The sequence below is a fragment of the Trachemys scripta genome, chromosome 5 (assembly GCF_013100865.1).
Source record: "Trachemys scripta elegans isolate TJP31775 chromosome 5, CAS_Tse_1.0, whole genome shotgun sequence".
NCBI lineage: Eukaryota > Metazoa > Chordata > Testudines > Emydidae > Trachemys > Trachemys scripta.
In genome coordinates, this window is record NC_048302.1 from 119,922,451 (window position 1) to 119,946,615 (window position 24,165).

At 43.6% G+C, this 24,165-nt stretch overlaps 1 protein-coding gene across 5 annotated transcripts in view; it reads right to left on the reverse strand.

The window, feature by feature from the left end:
• Positions 1-24,165, reverse strand: part of HTT (huntingtin) — a 217,061-nt gene that overhangs the window by 108,513 nt on the left and 84,383 nt on the right. For 4 of the 5 annotated variants that reach the window (XR_004645949.1, XM_034772451.1, XM_034772453.1 and 1 more), the window contains 6 exons: positions 19,002-19,122; positions 18,643-18,788; positions 14,772-14,923; positions 8,818-9,020; positions 5,237-5,363; positions 4,391-4,518 (listed from right to left, as the gene is read on the reverse strand). Coding sequence is in view for 4 of the 5 variants with exons in the window: in XM_034772451.1 (XP_034628342.1) it covers positions 4,391-4,518; positions 5,237-5,363; positions 8,818-9,020; positions 14,772-14,923; positions 18,643-18,788; positions 19,002-19,122 (877 nt within the window). In the remaining variant the exon portion in view is untranslated. The remainder of the gene's footprint in view (positions 1-4,390; positions 4,519-5,236; positions 5,364-8,817; positions 9,021-14,771; positions 14,924-18,642; positions 18,789-19,001; positions 19,123-24,165) is intronic. The other variant, XM_034772454.1, reaches the window with a different exon arrangement.

Genomic DNA, 24,165 nt, shown 5'->3' on the forward strand with positions numbered 1-24,165 from the left:
GAAGCCGTACACAGGAAGCCTGGACAGGAGTCAGGACCTGTTCAACTTTTGGCTGAGCAAGTGCCGAATGGTGGTGGAATGTGCATTTGGACGTTTAAAAGCGCGCTGGCGCAGCTTACTGACTCGCTCAGACCTCAGCGAAAAGAATATCCCCATTGTTATTGCTGCTTGCTGTGCGCTCCACAATATCAGTGAGAGTAAGGGGGAGACATTTATGGCGGGGTGGGAGGTTGAGGCAACTCGCCTGGCCGTTGATTACACGCAGCCAGACACCAGGGCGGTTAGAGGAGCACAGCAGGGCGCGATGCGCATCAGAGAAGCTTTGAAAACGAGTTTTGTGACTAGCCAGGCTACGGTGTGAAACTTCAGTTTGTTTCTCCTTGATGAACCCTCCAACCTCCCCCTACCCGGTTCACTCTGCTTCCCTGTAAACCAACCACCCCACCCTCCCCTCCCCACTTCGAGCACCGCTTGCAGAGGCAATAAAGTCATTGTTTTTTCACATTCATGCATTCTTTATTAGTTCCTCACAGAAGTAGGAGGATAATTGCCAAGGTAGCCTGGGATGGGTGGGGGAGGAGGGATGGAAAAGGACACACTGCATTTTAAAACTTTAACTCTTATTGAAGGCCAGCCTTCTGATGCTTGGGAAATCGTCTGGGGTGGAGTGATTGGTGGCCAGAGGCCCCCCCACCGTGTTCTTGGGCGTCTGGGTGAGGAGGCTATGGAACTTGGGGAGGAGGGCTGTTGGTTACACCGGGGCTGTAGCGGCGGTCTCTGCTCCTGCTGCCTTTCCTGCAGCTCAACCATACGCTGGAGCATATCAGTTTGATGCTCGAGCAGACTGAGCATTGACTCTTGAATTCTGTCTGCAAGCTGACGCCACCTATCATCTTCAGCTCGCCACTTGCTCTTTTCATCCCACCATTCAGCCTGCCACCTCTCCTCTCGTTCATATTGTGCTTTTCTCATGTCTGACATTGACTGCCTCCACGCATTCTGCTGTGCTCTATCAGCATGGGAGGACATCTGGAGCTCCATGAACATATCGTCCCGCGTCCTCCATTTTCTCTTTCTAATGTTCACTAGCCTCTGCGAAGGAGAAACATTTGCAGCTGGTGGAGGAGAAGGGAGAGGTGGTTAAAAAAGACACATTTTAGAGAACAATGGGTACACTCTTTCGTTACAAGGTCGCATTTTTCCTCTTATAGTGAGGGCCTGCCGGTTTGGTATGAGAGATCACTCACGCAGTGCCAGGCAACAGATTTCGGCTTGCAGGCAGCCATGGTAAGCCACAGTCTTTTGGCTTTTTTAACCTTCTTAACATGTGGGAATGGTTTCAAACAGCAGCGCCCTCATTTCCCATATCAAGGATGAATTGGATTGGCCATTTAAAATGGGTTTTCAATGTAAAAGGAGGGGCTGCGGTTTCCAGGTTAACATGCAGCACAAACCCAAGTAAACCACGCCCCCCACACACACCCGATTCTCTGGGATGATCACTTCACCCCTCCCCCCACCGCGTGGTTAACAGCGGGGAACATTTCTGTTCAGAAGAGCAGCCACGGGCACCTCTGAATGTCCCCTTAATAAAATCACCCCATTTCAACCAGGTGACCATGAATGATATCACTCTCCTGAGGATAACAAAGAGAGATAAGGAATGGATGTTGTCTGCATGCCAGCAAACACCAGGACCATACGCTGCTATGCTTTGTTATGCAATGATTCCAGACTACGTGTTACTGGCCTGGCGTGGTAAAGTGTCCTACCATGGCGGGATAAGGCAACCCTCCCCAGAAACCTTTTGCAAAGGCTTTGGGAGTACATGAAGGAGAGCTTTCTGGAGATGTCCCTGGAGGATTTCCGCTCCATCCCCAGACACGTTAACAGACTTTTCCAGTAGCTGTACTGGCCGCGATTGCCAGGGCAAATTAATCATTAAACATGCTTGCTTTTAAACCATGTGTAATATTTACAAAGGTACACTCACCAGAGGTCTCCTGTGTGCCCTCAGGGTCTTGGGTGAGTTCGGGGGTTACTGGTTCCAGGTCCAGGGTCATAAACATATCCTGGCTGTTGGGGAAACCGGTTTCTCCGCTTCCTTGCTGCTGTGAGCTACCTACATTACCTCCATCCTCATCTTCCTCGTTCCCCGAACCCTCTTCCCTGTGTGTTTCTCCATTGACGGAGTCAAAGCACACGGTTGGGGTAGTGGTGGCTGCACCCCCTAGAATGGCATGCAGCTCCGCGTAGAAGCGGCAAGTTTGCGGTTCTACCCCGGACCTTCCATTTGCTTCTCTGGCTTTGTGGTAGGCTTGCCGTAGCTCCTTAATTTTCACGGGGCACTGCTGTGTGTCCCTGTTATGGCCTCGGTCCTTCATGGCCTTGGAGACCTTTTCTAATACTTTGCCATTTCTTTTACTGCTACGGAGTTCAGCTAGCACTGATTCATCTCCCCATATGGCGAGCAGATCCCGTACCTCCCGTTCGGTCCATGCTGGAGCTCTTTTGCAATCCTGGGACTCCATCACGGCTACCTGTGCTGATGAGCTCTGCGTGGTCACCTGTGCTCTCCACGCTGGGCAAACAGGAAATGAAATTCAAACGTTCACGGGTCTTTTCCTGTCTACTTGGTCAGTGCATTTGAGTTGAGAGTGCTGTCCAGAGTGGTCACAATGAAGCACTGTGGGATAGCTCCCGGAGGCCAATAACGTCGAATTCCGTCCACATTACCCCAATTCCGACCCGCAAAGGCCGATTTTATCGCTAATCCCCTCGTCAAAGGTGGTGTAAAGAAACCGGTTTAAAGGGCCCTTTAAGTCGAAAGAAAGGGCTTCGTCGTGTGAACGTGTCCAGGCTTAATTCGATTTAACGCTGCTAAAGTCGACCTAAACCCGTAGTGTAGACCAGGCCTTAGTGAGTGCCAGAGGGACCCTTTTGGGGCACTGAACAACCCTTCTCAAAGGCAATTAGAGAGGATTTCTGGCTTCTTGGAGTAGGACCTGGTGAAGGAGACTTAGATCTCTTTCCCTTAGAGTCTCTGTACTCTTTTCTTCCCCTAACCCCAGAGGTTTTGCCAGTTGAGGAGGATGAATTTTTAGAGGTGCCCATTTCAGATCTGTGAGCACAGGAGCCAGTGGAGGCACTGAGGACGATTACTTGGGATTTTCAGCCCTAGCCACTGCAGGATCTGAAGGAGGATGCCTCAACATCTATTTAGAAGCTATTTCAGGTGGGATTCTTGCCTTTTGAGTTCTCTGAAAACGATTTACAATAGCACATAGTATTCAGAGTAGCAGCCGTGTTAGTCTGTATCTGCAAAAAGAACAAGAGTACTTGTGGCACCTTAGAGACTAACAAATTTATTTGAGCATAAGCTTTCATGGGCTACAGCCCACTTCTTCAGATGCATAGAATGGAACATACATTGAGGGGAGATATATACACATACAGAGAGTATGAGAAGGTGGGAGTTGTCTTGCCAACTCTGAGAGGCTAATTAAGTAAGCGAAAAAAACTTTTGAAGTGATAATCAAAATAGCCCAGTACAGACAGTTTGATAAGAAGTGTGAGAATACTTACAAGGGGGAAAAGTTTTTTTCTCTTACTTAATTGGCCTCTCAGAGTTGGTAAGACAACTCCCACCTTTTCATACTGTCTGTATGTGTATATATCTCCCCTCAATATATGTTCCATTCTATGCATCCGAAGAAGTGGGCTGTAGCCCACGAAAGCTTATGCTCAAATAAATTGGTTAGTCTCTAAGGTGCCACAAGTACTCCTGTTCTTTTAGCACATAGTATGTGCCCCTTACCAAGGCACATTAAGCACCATATGTGCCCATCATTAGGGGGAAACTACCGCCTCACATGCAAGGCAACTTTTAAAGCCTAGAAATTTGTGTTCAATCATAATGACTGGACCAGGTACTGGGAAAGTCCTACAGGCAAAGGAGAAAGTTTTGTCTCCCCAAATGAGGAAAGGAAACACTATCAAAAATGACTAACCTAATCTAATGACTAACTGCTAAATGCCCATCTATTTACAGCACAATGGACATGCCACACAGTGAGCAAGAAGTGTAGACACTGCAAATTCCAACTCCTGGCCATGGACACTGGGAAGGAATTGAGGGATGGTTGGGGTTAGCCCGCCCTTTATATGCCTTCGGGCTGGAGGGACAAAGACACTGAGCATGCAGGTATGGCCACAAAGGATACTGCTGGCCAAAAGAATATGAATTTCAGTGCATAGGGCAAATTCACACCACCAGTGGAATGAATATATATATGAGACAAGCACTCAAAGAAGAACTGAACTTGTAACATGGGACAGTGTAACACTAGCAGAAAAGAGTTCTCTTGTATTTCACCTAAAGGACATGTACCTTATAGTTGGCATGGGTAGCTTTCAAGACATCATATAACTTGAGATACGATGGAAGATGATAAAAACTGCCCAGTGACGATGATTTGTTTGTTGGAGCAGGCCCTGAAGTATCGGTTTGCCTAGTAGCTTATTAAAAGAGAAAAATAATCCTGAATAAATCAATTAGCACATTAACTATATTCCCTAGTGTTTGTCAACATTTAATTTAAACACTTTGAAATTCACTGTAAAATGAGTCAACATATATATTTGAATGATTAGAATAAGAACTGTTTAAGCTCCTAGAATGACGCAGAGGACCTGCATTTACAGTATTATAAAACAATACATTCTATGAGAATCAACTACAAAATAAGACAACTAACCCATACAGAACTCATTACTGAAGTTTCCAAGAATTATTTTAAAGCAGAATTAACTTTTTCTCCTTTTACTCCTGCCTATTTCTGCACTAGCTACAGAAAAATCTGCAAGCTCTTATATTTTCACTATTTAGATTTTTGCTTTCCAGGATCACCCACTCTGTGCTCTGAATAGGAGCAGAGCTTCCATTTGCAAAGCATATGTACAAACTATTTTTGTTTTTATAGTCAAAAGTTTATGGGATTTGAAAGCGTGATTGTAACAGCAAGAGACACAAATCCATACTGCTACCAAAGAGTTCATGGGTTCTTTATGAAAAAGAATTGCCACTCAAGATTTAGTACTGAAAATAATTTGACCTTCTTCTGACTGTATGCAAACCTCTTCAGAATTAACATTGGAACTTCATAGTAAAGTGAATTACGCAAATCAGTGTTTCTTCCAAATATACCACATATACACACACACACAATCTCCTTACCTGGATTAGTTTCACTACCCTTTTTAGGGCTCATTGGTACAGATGTTTGTTCCACAGGTTCTCTCTCTTTCCCTTTCCGACGAATTGGACTTAGAGAAGGTGGGTTTGAGAGAGAAGGTAATGTTGCCTAAAATAACAACATTTGAAACAGTGTGACAACTTAAATATCAGCACTTTTTCCTTCATCTAAACATAGAATACATTTATAGCGTTACATACGTTCAATTACACCTGCCTTTTTCAACAATGGTTGCACCTAATCTTATTCGTTTGGGGGTGTGACGCTGTATGATTAAAATATGACCATGTAGATTATTGTTGCTACCATTGTTATATAATTGCAACAAATCTTATACAAAGTACCATATATACTCGTTCATAAGCCGAATACTTTGGTAAAAAAGTGATGCATCAAAGAGCAGGGGTCGGCTTATAAATGGGTCTACACCAAAATTTGATGATTTTAAACTCTATGGCAGGGGTCGGCAACCTGCAGAACGCGAGCTGATTTACTGTGGCACGCTGCTGCCAGCCTGAGGTCCCTGCTGCCGGCCCCGCTCAGCCCGCTACCGGCCTGGATGGACGGAACCCCAAGCTGGCAGCGGACTGAGTGGGGCTAGCGGTCGAGACCTGGGCTGGCAGTGGCCAGCGGCCGGAACCTGAGACCAACAGCGGGCTGAGCCGCTCAGCCTGCTGCCAGTCTGGGGTTCCGGCCACCGGCCCCTATAAATGTAAAATGTATTACTAGCACGCAAAACCTTAAAATTACCGCAAATAAATGAAGTCTTGGCACACCACTTCTGAAAGGTTGCCATCGGCTGGAAACAGCGAACCGTGGCCACAGGGAGCTAAGGGGCTCCATGCCTGCAGACGCTCCAAGTAAACAAAATGTCCCAACCTGCCACTGGCTTACCCTGGCAGGCCGGGAGCCAAAGTTTTCCAACCCCTGAAATATAGGGTTGGCTTATGAAACGGTCATACAGTTTTTGCTATTTTTACCTATCCATTTTGGGGGGGTCGGCTTATAAACGAACAGGCTAATGAACAAGTATATATGGTATGTCATGTAAGGCATCAATGGAAAAGTTACAGTCTACCAAATACAATTATCCTGTTTGTATGCATGTATCATCTTTGTATTTAAAGTTATGAATATTAACTATACACCTGTATTTCAAATGTGTTTGCTTCTGGATTAACACCCATCAGGTAGTTTACATCCAATCTAGCCAGCATACTGAATGGACCATTCAAGTTGATGGCCCATCAACGAACACAATGGATCATAAAAGTTTATCCCCACCCGATTGGCTTGTCTGAGGACCTTTTAGCCAGAATATGCATAATGGCTACTTCTATGACTCATCAAAGCATGCAAGGGCATGTGATTAGCTCATGTGACCCTGGACTCTATCTTGTGCCTGTACTTTTCCACAAATTAAGACTGAGAGCATCCGCTCCACATGGGAGGATGTATTAAAAACCCTGGAAGCATCTCCATTTTGCCTCTTTCCTGCTCTGATCTCTGGACTATGAACTTACACTAAGAGAAGCATTACAACCAATGGACTGGAGACCTTCCAATCCTTTGGCAGCTACCAGGACTTTACAAACCAGCAGTTTATTCCATCACTGCTTCAAACCTGATACAAAAACTTTGCAATGGTTGTATGTATTTTAACTCTCTCATCCTTTTCGCTTATAAATAAACCTTTAGATATTAAATACAAAAGGATTGAAACAGTGTGATTATTGGGTAAGACCTGAGTTATACATTTAACCTCACTATGTGGCTGATCTCTTGGGATTAGAAGAGCCCTTTGTTTGATTAAATTGGCTTTAAATAACCACTCTTCATATAGTCTAGTGTCTGGGTGGTGAAATAAGTGCTGGAATGCCTAAGGACACTGCATTTCTGACTTCTTATGAACTGATGTGGTGAGACAGAAGTTTGCTTTTGTTACTGGCTTGGTATATCTTATGGAAGAATAATCATGAGTTTGGGGTGGGTCTGCCCCATTTCTCAGCAGTTTGTCCTGAATCTGGTATTCTCAGCTGTGACCAACTGAGGCACGGTGACAGGATGCAATTGTGTTGGAGAGGAGAGGAGAATACACGAATATTTTAAGTCTCAATTTAGGCATAAGAACTACAAAGACCAAGGAAACAAATTAAGTTTTATTACTAAGTTTCTCTGGGTTCCAGACAGGTAAAAGAATATCAAAAGCATTTTACTATATCCTTAGCAGCCTAACACCCTTAATGGACATGATGTAGTTAAGTCTCAAAATTTAGCCTACATTAAAAAAAATGTGGTGAGCAATACCTTTCAAGTTACATTCTAGAAAACAAACCTTTCATTGTATAACCGAACACAAAAACAGCCTCTTTCAATTTAAAGTGTGTTTGGGGCTGCAAAAGAAGCCAGCCAACCAGACTGAAAGAAGCCCTTGGCAACAGTTTAACATGAGTGCATTACCCCAGTGCCTTGACCTCTGTACTGGCTCCTCAATAATACAGATTATAGGTCAAGGTCTCTGCTCCGATGTTCAAAGTCTTTCATGGGATTAACCTTGGTGACTTGAGAGATCACCTTCCATGACCATGACCTAGCTCCATAAGAGCTAAATTCTACCAGAAAAATGAAACTGTCCGCCAATAAGGGGGAGGCTCACGAATGCAGTAGACAGAAAATAAGCTTGCTCCCCCAGAGGCAGGAATAACCAGGTACTTCAATATTTTCAAAACTAAATGCAAAACTTGTTTCTTTGCCTTCACATTCTGTCAGTCAGTCTTCCAATAAGCAAATAATAATTTTAAAGCCATGTGAACTAATCAAATTATTTCTTACGCAGGAAGAAAGAAGATTGTTATTTCTATATTCTTGGGAGGCATTAAAATGTTATGGTCATTGATAAATAAGACAAAAAGGGATAAATATTAATAGACCCTCCCGAGAGCTGCAAAACAGCAACAATGATGTTACCACTCAGGATACATCCATCCTGCACTGGAGGTCTGGTGACAGCATGAGATGGTATATCCATGCTAGCTAGCATGGCTAAAAATAGGAGTGAAGACATGGCAGCATGAGATGCTGAGCACTTATTCGTATTGCTAACCCTCACTGAGGCCCATGCTGCCACGTCTTCACTGCTATTTTTAGCTATGCTAGCTAGATTAATGCTAGCGTAGGTATGCCAGCCCATGCTGCAATCGCACATCTGATCACAGTGCAAACAAACTCTCAGTGACTGAAGTAGACCAACACATTCCTAACCCTATGAAACAAAGGCTAGAGCTGACACAATATTTGCTACAAGGACAAAAATCTGAGGGACAGGAAGGTATCTTCTTAAAAGGTTGAAACTATTGAGCACAATGGAGTTCAACACAAAACTGTAAATCAGAAGACAACTGTTAGTGCCTCTTTAACATCACTAGTTTTCCTCATACACACACCCCGAACACCCCACCAAAATAAAATGTGGCTGTCTAAATCGTCTCCAACAAGGTGCATAACTCAACAACTCTTTATATCACAAGCGTTTTGGAGTCATAAAACGTAATAAAAATCATACCTTTATTGCTGGGCCAGGAGCAACATCATCCACCACATGAGCACAAATATTAATGGTTTTCAGCAAATGAGAAAAGAGTTGTTCTACCAAAGTAACAAGAGTTCGGTCAGCCAAAGCTGGCCATGGCTCCTCTTGTTTAGCAGCACCTGGATTCATATCTTCTTCAGTAGTCCAGGGGGTTTTCAAAGATTTGGGGGCACTTGCTGAAATAATAAGCCCATTGCTTAAGAAAACTGGTATTTAAGAAATGTTAGCAGAAACTATTTTAAAAGTTGCATCTTTAAGTCAATTATATTCTCCATATGAGCAGAGATTACAAGACAAGGAAAAATAAAATCTTAAACAGTTTAGAGATAAGATGCTTGCACACACTTTCTCCACACTATTTTTTAAGTAAAATTTCATTTTATTTTAATTGTAAATATATATACCCACACATTATGTCTTATGTCTATACAGACAATAGTATATAGCTATGTGCACATAGTATGCATTAGTAAGTCAAGTATCAAAACCAAGTTGTTTCAGGCATGAAATCTGAGCCTAAAGAAATGTAAACAAAGTTATAACTTGAGAAATATGTTGTGTTACCTACAGATCCTATATGGGCCATTCCACACACAGATCCCTTCTCCTCGCTGTTGTTCAAAAATGGAGAGATCTCAAAGGTCCAGAAAGCACAGACCAGGTGGAAACCTGGGCTTTATGAGTCTATTCCAGCCTTAAAATTACAGTTATTAAAAAAACATGAAAGGCCTTGGTTTAGGTTTTGGCTAAAGTCATGTGTTGGCTAGTGACTTATTGGTCTGTTGTCAAGAGACATGATTATGCCTTGTGTTAACAGTGACTCCTTTAGCCAATTAAAATCCAGCAGGACCAACTCCAAAAGGGATCTGGTAGTCATCCTGTAAAATGTTGTAAAGTGGTATTGGGAAGAAGGACAATATCCTTACCAGATTTATTTGGGCATAAGGTTTCGTGGGTAAAAAACCCCACTTCTTCAGATGCATGGAGTGAAAATTACAGATACAGGCATAAATTTACTGACACATGAAGAGAAGGGAGTTACCTTCCAAGTGGAGAACCAGTGTTGACAAGGGCCAACTCAGTCGGAGTGGATGTGGTCCACTCCCAATAATTGATGAGGAGGTGTCAATACCAAGAGAGGGAAAATTGATTTTGTAGTGAGCCAGCCACTCGCAGTCCCTATTCAAGCCCAAATTAATGGTGTTAAGTTTGCAATGAATTGTAGGTCTGCAGTTTCTCTTTGAAGTTTGTTTTTGAAGTTTTTTTGTTGATGGATGGCTATTTTTAAATCTGTTATTGAAGGTCCAGGGAGATTGAAGTGTTCTCTTACTGGCTTTTGTATGTTATCATTCCTGATGTCTGATTTGTGTCCATTTACTCTTTTATGTAGAGACTGTCCGGTTTGGCCAATATGAACAGGAGGCTGCCAGGTAACTCTCCAACACCACATTCTACAGGCCACTATCCTCCGATCCCACTGAGGAGTGCCAAAAGAAACTACACCATCTGCTCAAGAAACTCCCCGCTATAGCATGGGAACAAATCTAGACAGACACACACCCCCTAGAACCCCAGCCAGGGGTATTCTATCTACTACCCAAGATCCATAAACCTAGAAATCCTAGACGCTCCATTATCTCAGGCATTGGCACTCCTACAGCAGGATTGTCTGGCTATTTGGACTCTCTCCTCAGACCCTACACTACCAGCACTCCTACCTATCTTGGAGACACCACCGACTTCCTGAGGAAACTACAATGCATGGGTGATCTTCCTGAAAACACCATCCAGGCCACCATGGATGTAGAAGTTCTTTACACCAATATGCCACACGAGGAAGGACTACAAACTGTCAGGAACAGTATCCCTGATGAGGCCACAGCCATAAAATGTGCTATTTATTATGTATTTTGATGTGCTGAATTCAAATATGACAATTAAAACAACTGATTGGCTACTGTTTCTAAGATATTTAAGTTTTTACATTTTATGTCTATGTATATTGTGTAGATGATAGAGTTTTAATCATAAATTGTAAACCTAGGTCTTTTCATGTGTTTATGGTTGTTTACATGATAATATTTCACCTGTCCTGTTTATGTAACACTTTAAAAATCAGCAAAAGGGTTATATAAATAAAATTTATTATGAAACAAAAGGCAAAAAACTATTATGTACATAGTTTAATCCTATTCAGTGTCTACTCAGCACTTCTTGGCTTGTCTCTTGTATTCATTAAATGGAGCATCTCTTGTCACTGTCCAACAATAGTCTGCAAGCATTGATGGGCTCCATTTGCCTTGATAGCATTTCTCCATTGTTGCAATGTCCTGGTGAAATCGCTCACCGTGCTCGTCGCTCACTGCTCCGCAGTTCGGAGGAAAAAAATCTAGATGAGAGTGCAAAACATGTATCTTTAGTGACATGTTGCAACCAAGGCTTTTGTATACCTTGAGGAGGTTTTCCACCAACAACCTGTAGTTGTCTGCCTTGTTGTTTCCGAGAAAATTTATTGCCACTAACTGGAAGGCTTTCCATGCCGTCTTTTCCTTGCCACGCAGTCCATGGTCAAATGCATCATCTCGAAGAAGTTCACGAATCTGAGGACCAACAAAAAGACACCTTCCTTTATCTTAGCTTCGCTTAACCTTGGAAATTTTCCACGGAGGTACTTGAAAGCTGCTTGTGTTTTGTCAATGACCTTGACAAAGTTCTTCATCAGACCCAGCTTGATGTGTTAGGGTGGTAACAAAATCTTCCTTGATTCAACAAGTGGTGGATGCTGAACACTTTTCCTCCCAGGCTCCAATGACTGTCGGAGTGGCCAATCTTTCTTGATGTAGTGGGACTCTCTTGCACGTCTATCCCATTCGCAGAGAAAACAGCAGTACTTTGTGTATCCAGTCTACAGACCAAGCAAGAGAGCAACAACCTTCAAATCGCCACAAAGCTGTCACTCATGTTGGTCATAGTTTATGCACCTCAAAGGTTGTTTCATGTTGTCATAGGTTTCCTTCATATGGACTGCATGACCAACTGGAATTGATGGCAAAACATTGCCATTATGCAGTAAAACAGCTTTAAGTCTCGTCTTCGATGAATCAATGAACAGTCTCCACTCATCTGGATTGTGAAGGATGTTGAGGGTTGCCATCACACCATTGATGTTGTTGCAGGCTACAAGATCACCTTCCAAGAAGAAGAATGGGACAAGATCCTTTTGACGGTCACGGAACATGGAAACCCTAACATCACCTGCCAGGAGATTCCACTGCTGTAGTCTGGAGCCTAACAGCTCTGCCTTACTCTTGGGTAGTTCCAAATCCCTGACAAGGTCATTCAGTTCACCTTGTGTTATGAGGTGTGGTTCAGAGGAGGAGGATGGGAGAAAATGTGGGTCCTGTGACATTGATGGTTCAGGACCAGAAGTTTCATCCTCTTCCTCATCTGACTCAAGTGAGAATGATTCTGGTGCATCACGAACCGGCAGTCCTTCTCCGTGGGGTACTGGGCGTATAGCTGATGGAATGTTTGGATAATGCACAGTCCACTTTTTCTTCTTTGACACACCTTTCCCAACTGGAGGCACCATGCAGAAGTAACAATTGCTGGTATGATCTGTTGGCTCTCTCCAAATCATTGGCACTGCAAAAGGCATAGATTTCCTTTTCCTGTTCAACCACTGGCGAAGATTTGTTGCACAAGTGTTGCAGCATATGTGTGGGGCCCACCTCTTGTCCTGATCTCCAATTTTGCAGCCAAAAGAAAGGTAATAGGCTCTCTTAACCATAGTGGTTATACTGCGCTTTTGTGATGCAAAAGTCACTTCACCGCGAACATAGCAGAAGTTATCTGCACTGTTCATACAAGTACGAGGCATCTCTGCTCACTTTGGCTAAACAGAAATGTGTCCCTTTGCAAAATCAAACACTGACAAATAAGAGAGCACCACACTGTATGATTTCTAGAGCTGATATAGGGCAATTTGTTCAGCAGAGTGATGTAAGCTTCGTTATGATTGCATCATCCATGACTTCTAGGAATAACATGATGCAATTCATATCATGTATGACGCAATACCAGCTTCAGATTGCATCATTCATTGTTTTGCCTAAAAAGCAAGTACTGTCCAAACCCAGTCATAGATTTATTCATAGATCCAGTCAAAGATGTATTTTAGTCATTTCTGGTTTAAATTGAGATCCCTTCCCTTTATAACTCACTTATCCTCCGCCATTCCCAAGTCAAGGGTCGTATATACTGACCCAATAGCATATCTTGAAAACTAGAGCCAATCAACAATTTTAAGCATCATTTTCGTTCTCAGTGACCCAGAATTAGTAAAGTTTGACTACATTTATTTCAGAAGCATTTTGGCTGTAGAGCAGTGTAAGTGATTGTCACATAAACACCACCCTATACCAGAAACCTACTGACTGCTATACTTACCTACATGCCTCCAGCTTCCATCCAGAACATATCACATGATCCATTGTCTACAGCCAAGCCCTAAGATACAACTCAATTTGCTCCAATCCCTCAGACAGAGACAAACACCTACAAGATCTTTATCAAGTATTCTTAAAACTACAATACCCACCTGGAGAAGTTAGGAAACAGATTGACAAAGCGAGACGGATACCCAGAAGTCACTTACTACAGGACAGGCCCGATAAGGCATATAACAGAACAACATTGGCCATCATGTACAGCACCCAGCTAAAACCTCTCCAGCACATCATCAATGATCTACAACCTATCCTGGAAAATGATCCTTCACTCTCACAGACTTTGGGAGGCAGGCCAGTCCTCACTTACAGACAGCCCCCCAACCTGAAGCAAATACTCACCAGCAACTACACACCACACCACAGAAACACTAACCCAAGAACCGATCCCTGTAACAAACCCTGTTGCCTACTCTGTCCCTATGTCTACTCTAGCGACACCATCACAGGACCCAACCACATCAGCCACACCATCAGGGACTCATTCACCTGCACATCTACCAATGTGATATATGCCATCATGTGCCAGCAATGCCCCTCTGCCACGTACATTGGCCAAACCGGACAGTCTCTACGTAAAAGAATAAATGGACACAAATCAGACATCAGGAATGGTAAAAGCCAGTAGAACAATGTCCAGGGAGATAGACGTGAATAACAGATTTAAAAGTAGCCATTCTTCAACAAAAAAACTTCAGAAACAGACTTCAAAGAGAAACTGCAGAGTTACAATTCATTTGCAAGCTTATCATCATCAATTTGGGCTTGAATAGGGACTGCGAGAGGCTGGCTCACTACAAAATCAATTTTTCCTCTCTTGATATTGACACCTCCATCAATTATTGGGAGTGGACCACATCCACTCTGACTGAATTGGCCTTGTCAGCACTGGCTCTCCACTTGTAAAGTAACTCCCTTCTCTTCATGTGCCAGTATATTTATGCCTGTGTCTGTAATTTTCACTCCATGCATCTGAAGAAGTGGGTTTTTTTACCCACGAAACCTTATGCCCAAATAAATCTGTTAGTCTTTAAGGTGCCACTGGACTCCTTGTTATTTTTGTGGATACAGACTAACATGGCTACCCCTCTGATACTTATTATGGTTAGGATATTATCAGGTCATACATAGGGAAAGCCAATTGTACAAATATTATTAAAATTTGAGAAGGCCCACAGATCAGATAATTGCCATGCACGAGCATCAGATGCCCAGCCCAACAAGGAGAAACCATTAGACTTGAAAGATAATCCAAAAGGGGGTATAACAACTTTTTTTTTTTTTGCCCTGCATTTCTTCAGCTCTGAAGCTTGCAAGTATTTTATTGTTTAGAGTGAAATGGAGATGGGGCATTCTGACTACATAATGGAGATTATGACACTGAGCACACACTAACACAACCCAACAATTTTTGTCTACCTGCAAGCAAGTTTCCAGCCAAAATCAAAGCATCTTGATGTGCAGAAAGATCCAGTGGGAACCAGGCCGTTGAAAGAAGGGACAAAACCATTCCAGCCATTCCAATGGTACAGCTCTTCCGAGATTCCTCCGAAGGACTCAGCTGGGAAGCACTGAAAGTTTCATTAGGAAATTGTCATACATGTCTTCCTAGGCAAATTTTCAGTCTTATGGAAACTAAGAACAGTGTGGTACATGGTTTTAACATTATATTTCTTATTAATTTGAAACTATTAATCTATCTGTATGGCTGAACTACCTTTAGTATCTTGAATTAAGTACACACAAAAAGTTTCAGCAAAGATTAACATGGAAGCTGTTGTGCATCCAATGAAGAACTAGAGTGCTTTGCTACTGCAGTGATCATCACAGCTACTTAGGGAACCTACTACTAATTTGCATATTTCAATATTAAGGCATGATGTAAAACAAAACAATGGTTTGTTATAATGAACTATCAAATTAAAATGCTCGCAAATATATAATGTATGTTTGGATGCTCTGTTAAAGATGTTTAGAAATAGGCACATACTAAGAATAGCAATGGAAAAGGATGTGGATTTAAATGTTTCAAAAGTTAAGCTCAAACACAGCATAGAAACTGTTGGTCTTAGTTTTAGACTTATTGAGAAACACCAGTTAAAATTAGGGGGTAGCCAGGTGTCCAGTTTTCGACCGGAAAAATTTTTTGACCAGGCTGTTAAAAGTCTGGTTGGCGTGTAGTTGGCAGGCTCCCTACCAGACTCCGCACAGCTCCCAAGAAGTGGCGACATGTCCCTCTGGCTCCTAGGCAGAGGAACGGCTAGGGGGCCTCTATGTGCTGCCCCCACCCTGAGCGCTGGCTGCGCAGCTCCCATTGGTCAGGAAACGCGGCCAATGGGAGCTGCGGGGGAGGCTCCTGCAGCGCGCAGAGCTGCCCGGCCTCGCCTCCGTCTAAGAGTGGGAGGGAGGACATGCCACCGCTTCCCGGGAGCCGACTGATGTAAATGCTACCCAGAGCCCTCTCCCCTCACCCCCTAACACACCCCAATCCCCTGCCCAGCCGAAGCCCCCTCCCATACCCCAATACCCTGCCCCAATCCAGAGCCCCCTCCTGCACCCAAAACCCCTCAGCTCCAGTCCAAAGTCCCCTCCTGCACCTCAATCCTCTCATCCCTGGTCCCAACCTGGAGCACACACCCCAGCCAGAGCCCTCACCCCCTCCCACACCTCAACTCCCTGCCTGGAGCCCCCTCCCACCATCAATGCACACAACACGTTACCAAAATGAGTTTCTACTCCACAGAATTTACAATCTAAATTAATACAAGAACGAGAGGAAACAACCAATTGGAGGGCTTGGGAAAAGAGAAAGCCAAAAAAACAATAACATGACCATGCAATCAAGTAGGAGTACTGCATGCCTTTTGAGAATGGTTTTTATTTGAACTTGTTATTTGTACATTTTATATGCACAAATTGGCAAGCCACCCTGAAGGGAGTGGAGCAGAAATTTAATGAAAAGAGTGGAGGCATAGTGGACAGGTCATTTCAAATTTATGGACAGAATGAAAAACAACAGAGATAGGAATGGGAGGGAGTAATCAGACAAGCAGTATGGGCAGAGTAAAGAAAACATTGAGAGAGACTAAAAGAAGACAAAGCTGAGAGAAATACGAGGGGCTAAACAATGGAGGGCCTGGAAAATGAGAATAAGCAGCTTCATTTTGGACCTACATATGGGACTTTTAACAAGACTGAGTCCCATAAAGAGAGACTGATTTTGTGTTGACTCAGAAAAGGGCATGAATTATTTATTACATCATCAACCCCACTTTCTACAGTACTCTACTTTTTCTTTGTGATCTCCCAACACAGGGATTGATTTAAATCATGATTTTATTCACCTAGTGGAAAGCCTGAATTTAAATTATCAATTTTAATCAGCATTTCCATTTGTACTTCAGTTATTTTCTAAAGAAAGGTGCATTCTTGTTGGTTGATTCAAACATGTTGATTTCCAACTAAATAAAGCCCTGGCCCTAGATTTGGTAAATCTTTTTGCTACATAGGAAGATATACTATAACTATATATACACATTTATTGAAGCAATTATATAGCTTAATATTTTCAAATTCTTATTAGCTGTATATTTTTAGTATTCTAGAAAATGGTGAATGATATATTTCTTATTTACTAGATAATTAACGTTTGGCTCATTTGCGTCAAGCTGCATTAGGATGGTAACTAATTTAATAAGACACAAAACAGCATATAAATTTATTTTTATTAAACAAAGCAAATGTACACAAATGCTTTGGGTACATAAACTTCTCTTATAAATGTGTTTCACATTTATAACTAAACTATAACAAGTTTAGGCCTTAACATATTTTGTATTAAATTCAGATTTCATTTTAAAAAGAAAAAAATATAACAAACAAAATTAAAAAAATCCAATAAAATTTTTTTTTAAATTTTTCATAAAAAACTATAGATTTTTATCCATCCTTCCTGCCGGTCAAATATTGATCAGGTCTGAACCTATTTCACCTGTAAAATGAGAAGATTATAGCTCAAAAAGATAAGCTTTCAGCACACAGATGTCGCACACAGTATACTGAATAGATGGACTGCTAATTGCAATAGTATTGCAAAATTGAGCCTGATATAGAAAGATAGGGCAAGACGATGAACAAAAAAGATACACTTGTCTTTAAAGAGATTATACTTCACAACACAACTTCAGGCAACCAGAGAAGCAGCCAGATTTTGTAATTTTACCACAAGTAATGAAATTAAGGCACAGATTCCCCTTGCGATTCAGTCACCAGAAAGGGAGAAAAACCGCTGAAGTAGAAAACATGAGAAAGCATGTGAGAGACTAATTCTGTATATGTGGAAATAGGGAGAGAAACCAGCACCCAAGCAAACATATGAACTTAAAAGACTTGAACAGAAGCCTAATGTAAGAGAGGAGGGGCACCAACACCAGCAAAAGCAGTACAGTCGGCATGGGAAGTGCAGACAGATGATAGTTTATTACTGTATATTCGGTTATCTGAAAATAGTAGATGCAGCAGAAACACAAACACAAACACAAACACAAACACACACACACACACACACACGAATAAATAAGAACACTTGGAACAACAAGTTTTGACCAAAACAAAAAAATCCCACAAACCAAGCAGATGCACAGCCACACAACATGTGAAATCAGCTACAATATTTACACCTGTGCAGTAACTGATTTTAGTGGACATGCAGCAATACACACAGGATCAAACCCTAATATTAAAAAGGCTACAGTTACTTTAAGTAACAGATCTCTTTGGAAGACAGACAGTATCTTAGGGCTTTCGAAATCACTTTAACCATATAAGTGGAAGTATGCACTTCAACTAGTGCTTTCCATTTCTCAGACTTCCCGGTAAAAGCAACTGGAAAGCATCTGCCAGTCCCCTTTATACAAACAGTTATACACTACTTTCCATTGCCAAACACCTACAACACAGACATAAGGAATAGGTCACGTAAAAAATTCAGACTCCCAAAAAAGGCTGATTTACCACTCCAGAGTTTAGAACATTCCTTCAGAAGCTCCCTCTCTGCCACCACAATATTTTGTCCATTTCCATTTGACAAACAAACACTGATTTTTTTCTAACAGTTACAACCAATACCACAGAATTTGGACTGTATTATTTAAGATTGTGGAAAGTGCTGTTATTTGGTTCAATGCCTGCCTGTTATGAGCCTAATATGTTAAAACCTGTCTGTATGAAATATTTAAACAACTGCTAAGTGAGGCTTAACAGCAAATAATTAAAGCAGGGCTTCTGATACCTGAATGAGTGTCCTCTGTTTTTGTAAACATGAATTCTAGAAGCTTGTATACTGGATGAAGAAACATACCCACAGTGCCATCCTACAGTCCATGTGCAGACTGGAAACGTTGTGGAGAGAAGACACAAAGCTTCACAGCAGCCAAACTGAAAAATTAAGCAAGATGGTACAATGTTAACAGTATAGGGAGTAGGAGCACAATACATTGTATTTCCATCATTAACATTTCTTCATTACCTGCTATATGACACTTGGGGCACATGCATACAGCAAGAAAGTATTGAATTTATTTTTTTTATAGATAGAATAAAAAATTATTAAAATTATTTATGTTATTTATAGATTATAAAAATATTCACCGTAAGTGCTCTTGTAGTTGATGTTGTCAATGCCTGGGAAACGGCTGAGATAACCCTAGAAAGGTTGTTTTCCATAGTGACATCTGTTGGACTTTGCACCATGTTGTAACCCCTGTATGTTCTGAATCAAGCATAATTAACTAATTAAAACATGAGTATATAAAAGTCAAACAGTATCTTGTTAAAAATAGTTAAAATTAAACGTGAATGATGGTTGAGGAGATAAATTTCACAAAACGTCCACCAGATATTAAACAAGACGTAACAATGAAATGCAACACACAATCGTACTCACATTCCAAATCCCAATTAACTTTATCTTTGTAGAATTACATTTTAAGCTGCAAGCTCTTATGGTATTACTGCTGGAGCGACTAAAGCAGGTTTTTTTTAATTGCTCATCTCATCGCACTGCCAGTGCATAGCAACAGACTGATTTTCCAATACCTAACTAAGCTCTTTGTAAGTTATCACTCTTCTAGCATTAGCTCTTAGTTTCTGCTTAAACATATCTAACTGTTTCAGACCACAAAGGCCTGGTCTACACTACGAGTTTAGGTTGAATTTAGCAGCGTTAAATCGAATTAAGCCTGGATACATCCACACAACAAAGCCCTTTTTTTCGACTTAAAGGACCCTTTAAACCGGTTTCTTTACTCCACCTCCAACGAGGGGATTAGCGGTAAAATTGGCCTTTGCGGGTCAGATTTGGAGTAGTGTGGACGGAATTCGATGTTATTGGCCTCCGGGAGTTATCCCACGGTGCTTCATTGTGACCGCTCTGGACAGCACTCTCAACTCAGATGCACTGACCAGGTAGACAGGAAAAGGCCCGCGAATGTTTGAGTTTCTTTTCCTGTTTGCCCAGCGTGGAGAGCACAGGTGACCACGCAGAGCTCATCAGCACAGGTAACCATGATGGAGTCCCAGGATCCGTAGCAGTAAACGAAATAGCAAAATATTAGAAAAATTCTCAAAGGCCATGAAGGACAGAGGCCATAACAGGGACACACAGCAGTGCCGCTTGAAAATTAAGGAGCTAAGGCAAGCCTACCACAAAGCCAGAGAGGCAAACGGAAAGTCCGGGGCAGAGCCGCAAACATGCCGCTTCTACGTGGAGCTGCATGCCATGCTAGGGGGTGCAGCCACCACTACCCCAACCGTGTGCTATGACTCCAACAATGGAGAATCACGCAACAGGGAAGCGGTTTCGGGGTACGAGGAAGATGATGATGAAGACAATGAAGATAGCTCACAGCAAGGAAGCGGAGAAACCGGTTTCCCCAACAGCCAGGATATGTTTATCATCCTGGACCTGGAACCAGTAACCCCCGAACTCACCCAAAGCATGCTCCCAGACCCTGAGAGCACACAAGGGACCTCTGGTGAGTGTACCTTTGTAAATATTACACATGGTTTAAAAGCAAATGTGTTTAATGATTAATTTGCCCTGGCAATCGCGGCCAGTACAGCTACTGAAAAGTCTGCTAACGTGTATGGGGATGGAGTGGAAATCCAAAAGGTTTCTGGGGAGGGCTGCCTTATCCCGTCCGCCATGGTAGGACACTTTACCACGCCAGGCCAGTAGCATGTAGTCTGGAATCATTGCATAACAAAGTATAGCAGCGTATGGTCCCGGTGTTTGCTGGCATGCAGACAACATCCATTCTTTATCTCTCTTTGTTATCCTCAGGAGAGTGATATCATTCACGGTCACCTGGTTGAAATGGGGTGATTTTATTAAGGGGGCATTCAGAGGTGTCCGTTCCTGCTCGGCTGAATAGAAATGTTCCCTGTTGTTAGCCACGCGGTGGGGGGAGGGGTGAAGTGCTCATCCCAGAGAATTGGGGGGACGGGGGGTAGTTGGGCTTGTGCTGCATGTTAATCCGGAAACCGCAGCCCCTCCTTTTACATTGCAAACCCATTTTAAATGGCCAACCCAACGGATGGTTGGCATGAGAAATGAGGGCGCTACTGTTTGAAACCATTCCCCATGTTAAGAAGGTTAAAAAGGCCAAAAGACTGTGGCTTACCATGGCTGCCTGCAAGCCGAAATCTGTTGCTTGGCACTGTGTGAGTGATCTCTCACACCAAACCGGCAGGCCCTCAATATAACCTTGTAACGAAAGCACATGTGCTGTGTAATGTGAACAGCAAAATTTAACGTGAAAGAGTGTACCCATTGGTCTCTAAAATGTGTCTTTTTTAACCACCTCCCCCTTCTCCTCCACCAACTGCAAATGTTTCTCCTTCACAGAGGCTAGTGAAGATTAGAAAGAGAAAACGGAGGACTCGGGATGATATGTTCTCAGAGCTCCAGATGTCCTCCCATGCTGCCAAAGCACAGGAGAATGCGTGGAGGCAATCAATGTCAGAGTGCAAAAAAGCACAATATGAACGAGAGGAGGTGGCGGGCTGAATCGCGGGATGAACAGAGCAAGTGGCGGGCTGAAGAGGATAGGTGGCGTCAGCTTGCTGACAGAAGGCAAGAATCGATGCTCCGGCTGCTGGAGCATCAAACTGATATGCTCCAGCGTATGGCTGAGCTGCAGGAAAGGCAGCAGGAGCAGAGACCACCACTACAGCCCCTGTGTAACCAACAGCCCTCCTCCCCAAGTTCCATAGCCTCCTCACCCAGACGCCCAAGAACGCGGTGGGGGGGGCCTCCGGCCACTCAGTCACTCCCCCAGATGGTTGCTCAAGCATCAGAAGGCTGGCCTTCAATAAGTGTTAAAGTTTTAAACTGCAGTGTGTCCTTTTCCTTCCCTCCTCCCCCACCCCTCCTGGGGTACCTTGGCAGTTATCCCCCTAATTGTGTAATGAATTAATAAAGAATGCATGAATGTGAAGTAACAATGACTTTATTGCCCCTGCAAGGGGTGCTCGAAGGGGGGAGGGGAGGGTGGTTAGTTTACAGGGAAGTAGAGTGAACGGGGGGGGCGGGCGGAGGGTTCATCAAGGAGAAACAAACTGAAGTTTCACACCATGGCCTGGCCAGTCACAAAACTCGTTTTCAAAGCTTCTCTGATGCGCACCACGTCCTGCTGTGCTCTTCTAACCGCCCTGGTGTCTGGCTGCGCATAATCAGCGGCCTGGCGATTTGCCTCAACCTCCCACCCCGCCATAAATGTCTCCCCCTTACTCTCACAGATATTGTGGAGAGCACAGCAAGCAGCAATAACAATTGGAATATTGGCTTCGCTGAGGTCTATCCGAGTCAGTAAATTGCACCAGCGCGCTTTTAAACGTCCAAATGCACATTCCACCACCATTCGGCACTTGCTCAGCCAAAAGTCAAACAGATCCTGACTACTGTCCAGGCTGCCTGTGTACGGCTTCATGAGCCATGGGATTAAGGGGTAGGCTGGGTCCCCAAAGATAACGATAGGCATTTCAACATCCCCAACGGTTACTTTCTGGTCCAGGAAGAAAGTCCCTTCCTCCAGCTTTTGAAACAGACCAGAGTTCCTGAAGATGCGAGCATCATGTACCTTTCCCGGCCATCCCACGTTGATGTTGGTGAAACGTCCCTTGTGATCCACCAGGGCTTGCAGCAGCATTGAAAAGTACCCCTTGCAATTTATGTACTTGGTGGCTTGGTGCTCCGGTGCCAAGATAGGGATATGGGTTCCGTCTATGGCCCCACCACAGTTTGGGAATCCCATTGCAGCAAAGCCATCCACTATGACCTGCACGTTTCCCAGAGTCACTACCCTTGATATCACCAGGTCTTTGATTGCGTTGGCTACTTGGATTACAGCAGCCCCACAATAGATTTGCCCACTCCAAATAGATTCCCAACTGACCGGTAGCTGTCTGGCGTCGCAAGCTTCCACAGGGCTATCGCCACTCGCTTCTCAACTGTGAGGGCTGCTCTCATCCTGGTATTCTGGCGCTTCAGGGCAGGGGAAAGCAAGTCACAAAGTTCCATGAAAGTGCCCTTACGCATGCGAAAGTTTCGCAGCCACTGGGAATCGTCCCACACCTGCAACACAATGCGGTCCCACCAGTCTGTGCTTGTTTCCCGGGCCCAGAATTGGCGTTCCACGGCATGAACCTGCCCCAGTAACACCATGATTTGCACACTGCTGGGGCCTGTACTTTGTGAGAGGTCTATGTCCATGTCAATTTCCTCATCACTCTCGTCGCCGCGCTGCAATCGCCTTCTCGCCTGGTTTTGCTTTGGCATGTTCTGGCTCTGCATATACTCCAGCACAATGCACGTGGTGTTCATAGTGCTCATAATTGCCATGGTGATCTGAGCGGGCTCCATGATCCAGTGCTATGGCGTCTGGGCTGAAAAAAGGCACGAAACTATTGTCTGACGGAGGGAGGAGCAAGTGACGACATGGCTTACAGGTACAGGGAATTAAATCAACAAAGGTGGCTGTTGCATGAGGGAGAAACACAAACAACTGTCACACAGAATGGCCCCCCCAAAGATTGAACTCAAAACTCTGGGTTTAGCAGGCTGTTGATTTCACAGAGGGAGGGGGAAGCAAATGAATACAGAACAAAACTGGTCCATCTATTTTTTACATCTTAAGCTGGCAGCAGACGGTGCAGCATGACTGATAGCCATCGGCATCTTCTGGGTGCTTGGCAGAAGATGCTGTATTACAACTGCTAGCCATCATTGTCAAGACGGTTCAATAGGAGTTCTGGCAGGACTGAGTCTCCAGGAGACAAAACATGTCTGTCCAGGTGCCTCTGACCGAACTCACTGAGGAATATGACGACGATGGATACCAGTCGTAATACACCATCTACTGCCAAAAGGCAAGGAGCTGCTGCTGTATAGCAATGCAGCCCCACATCTGCCAGCACCCAGACAGCCGATGATGGCTACCAGTCATACTGCACCGTCTACTGCCAAAAGGCAATTAGCTGCTGCTGTGTAGCAATGCAGTCCCACGTCTGCCGGCACCCAGATGACATATGGTGATGGTGAGCTGAGTTGAGCTGAGCGGGCTCCATGCTTGCCATGGTATGTTGTCTGCACAGGTAACCCAGGTAAAGAGGCACGAATCGATTGTCTGCCGTTGCTCTGACGGAGAGGGAGGGGCCTGACGACACGTACCCAGAACCCCCCGCGACACTGTTTTTGCATCATCAGGCATTGGGATCTCAACCCAGAATTCCAATGGGCAGCGGAGACTGCGGG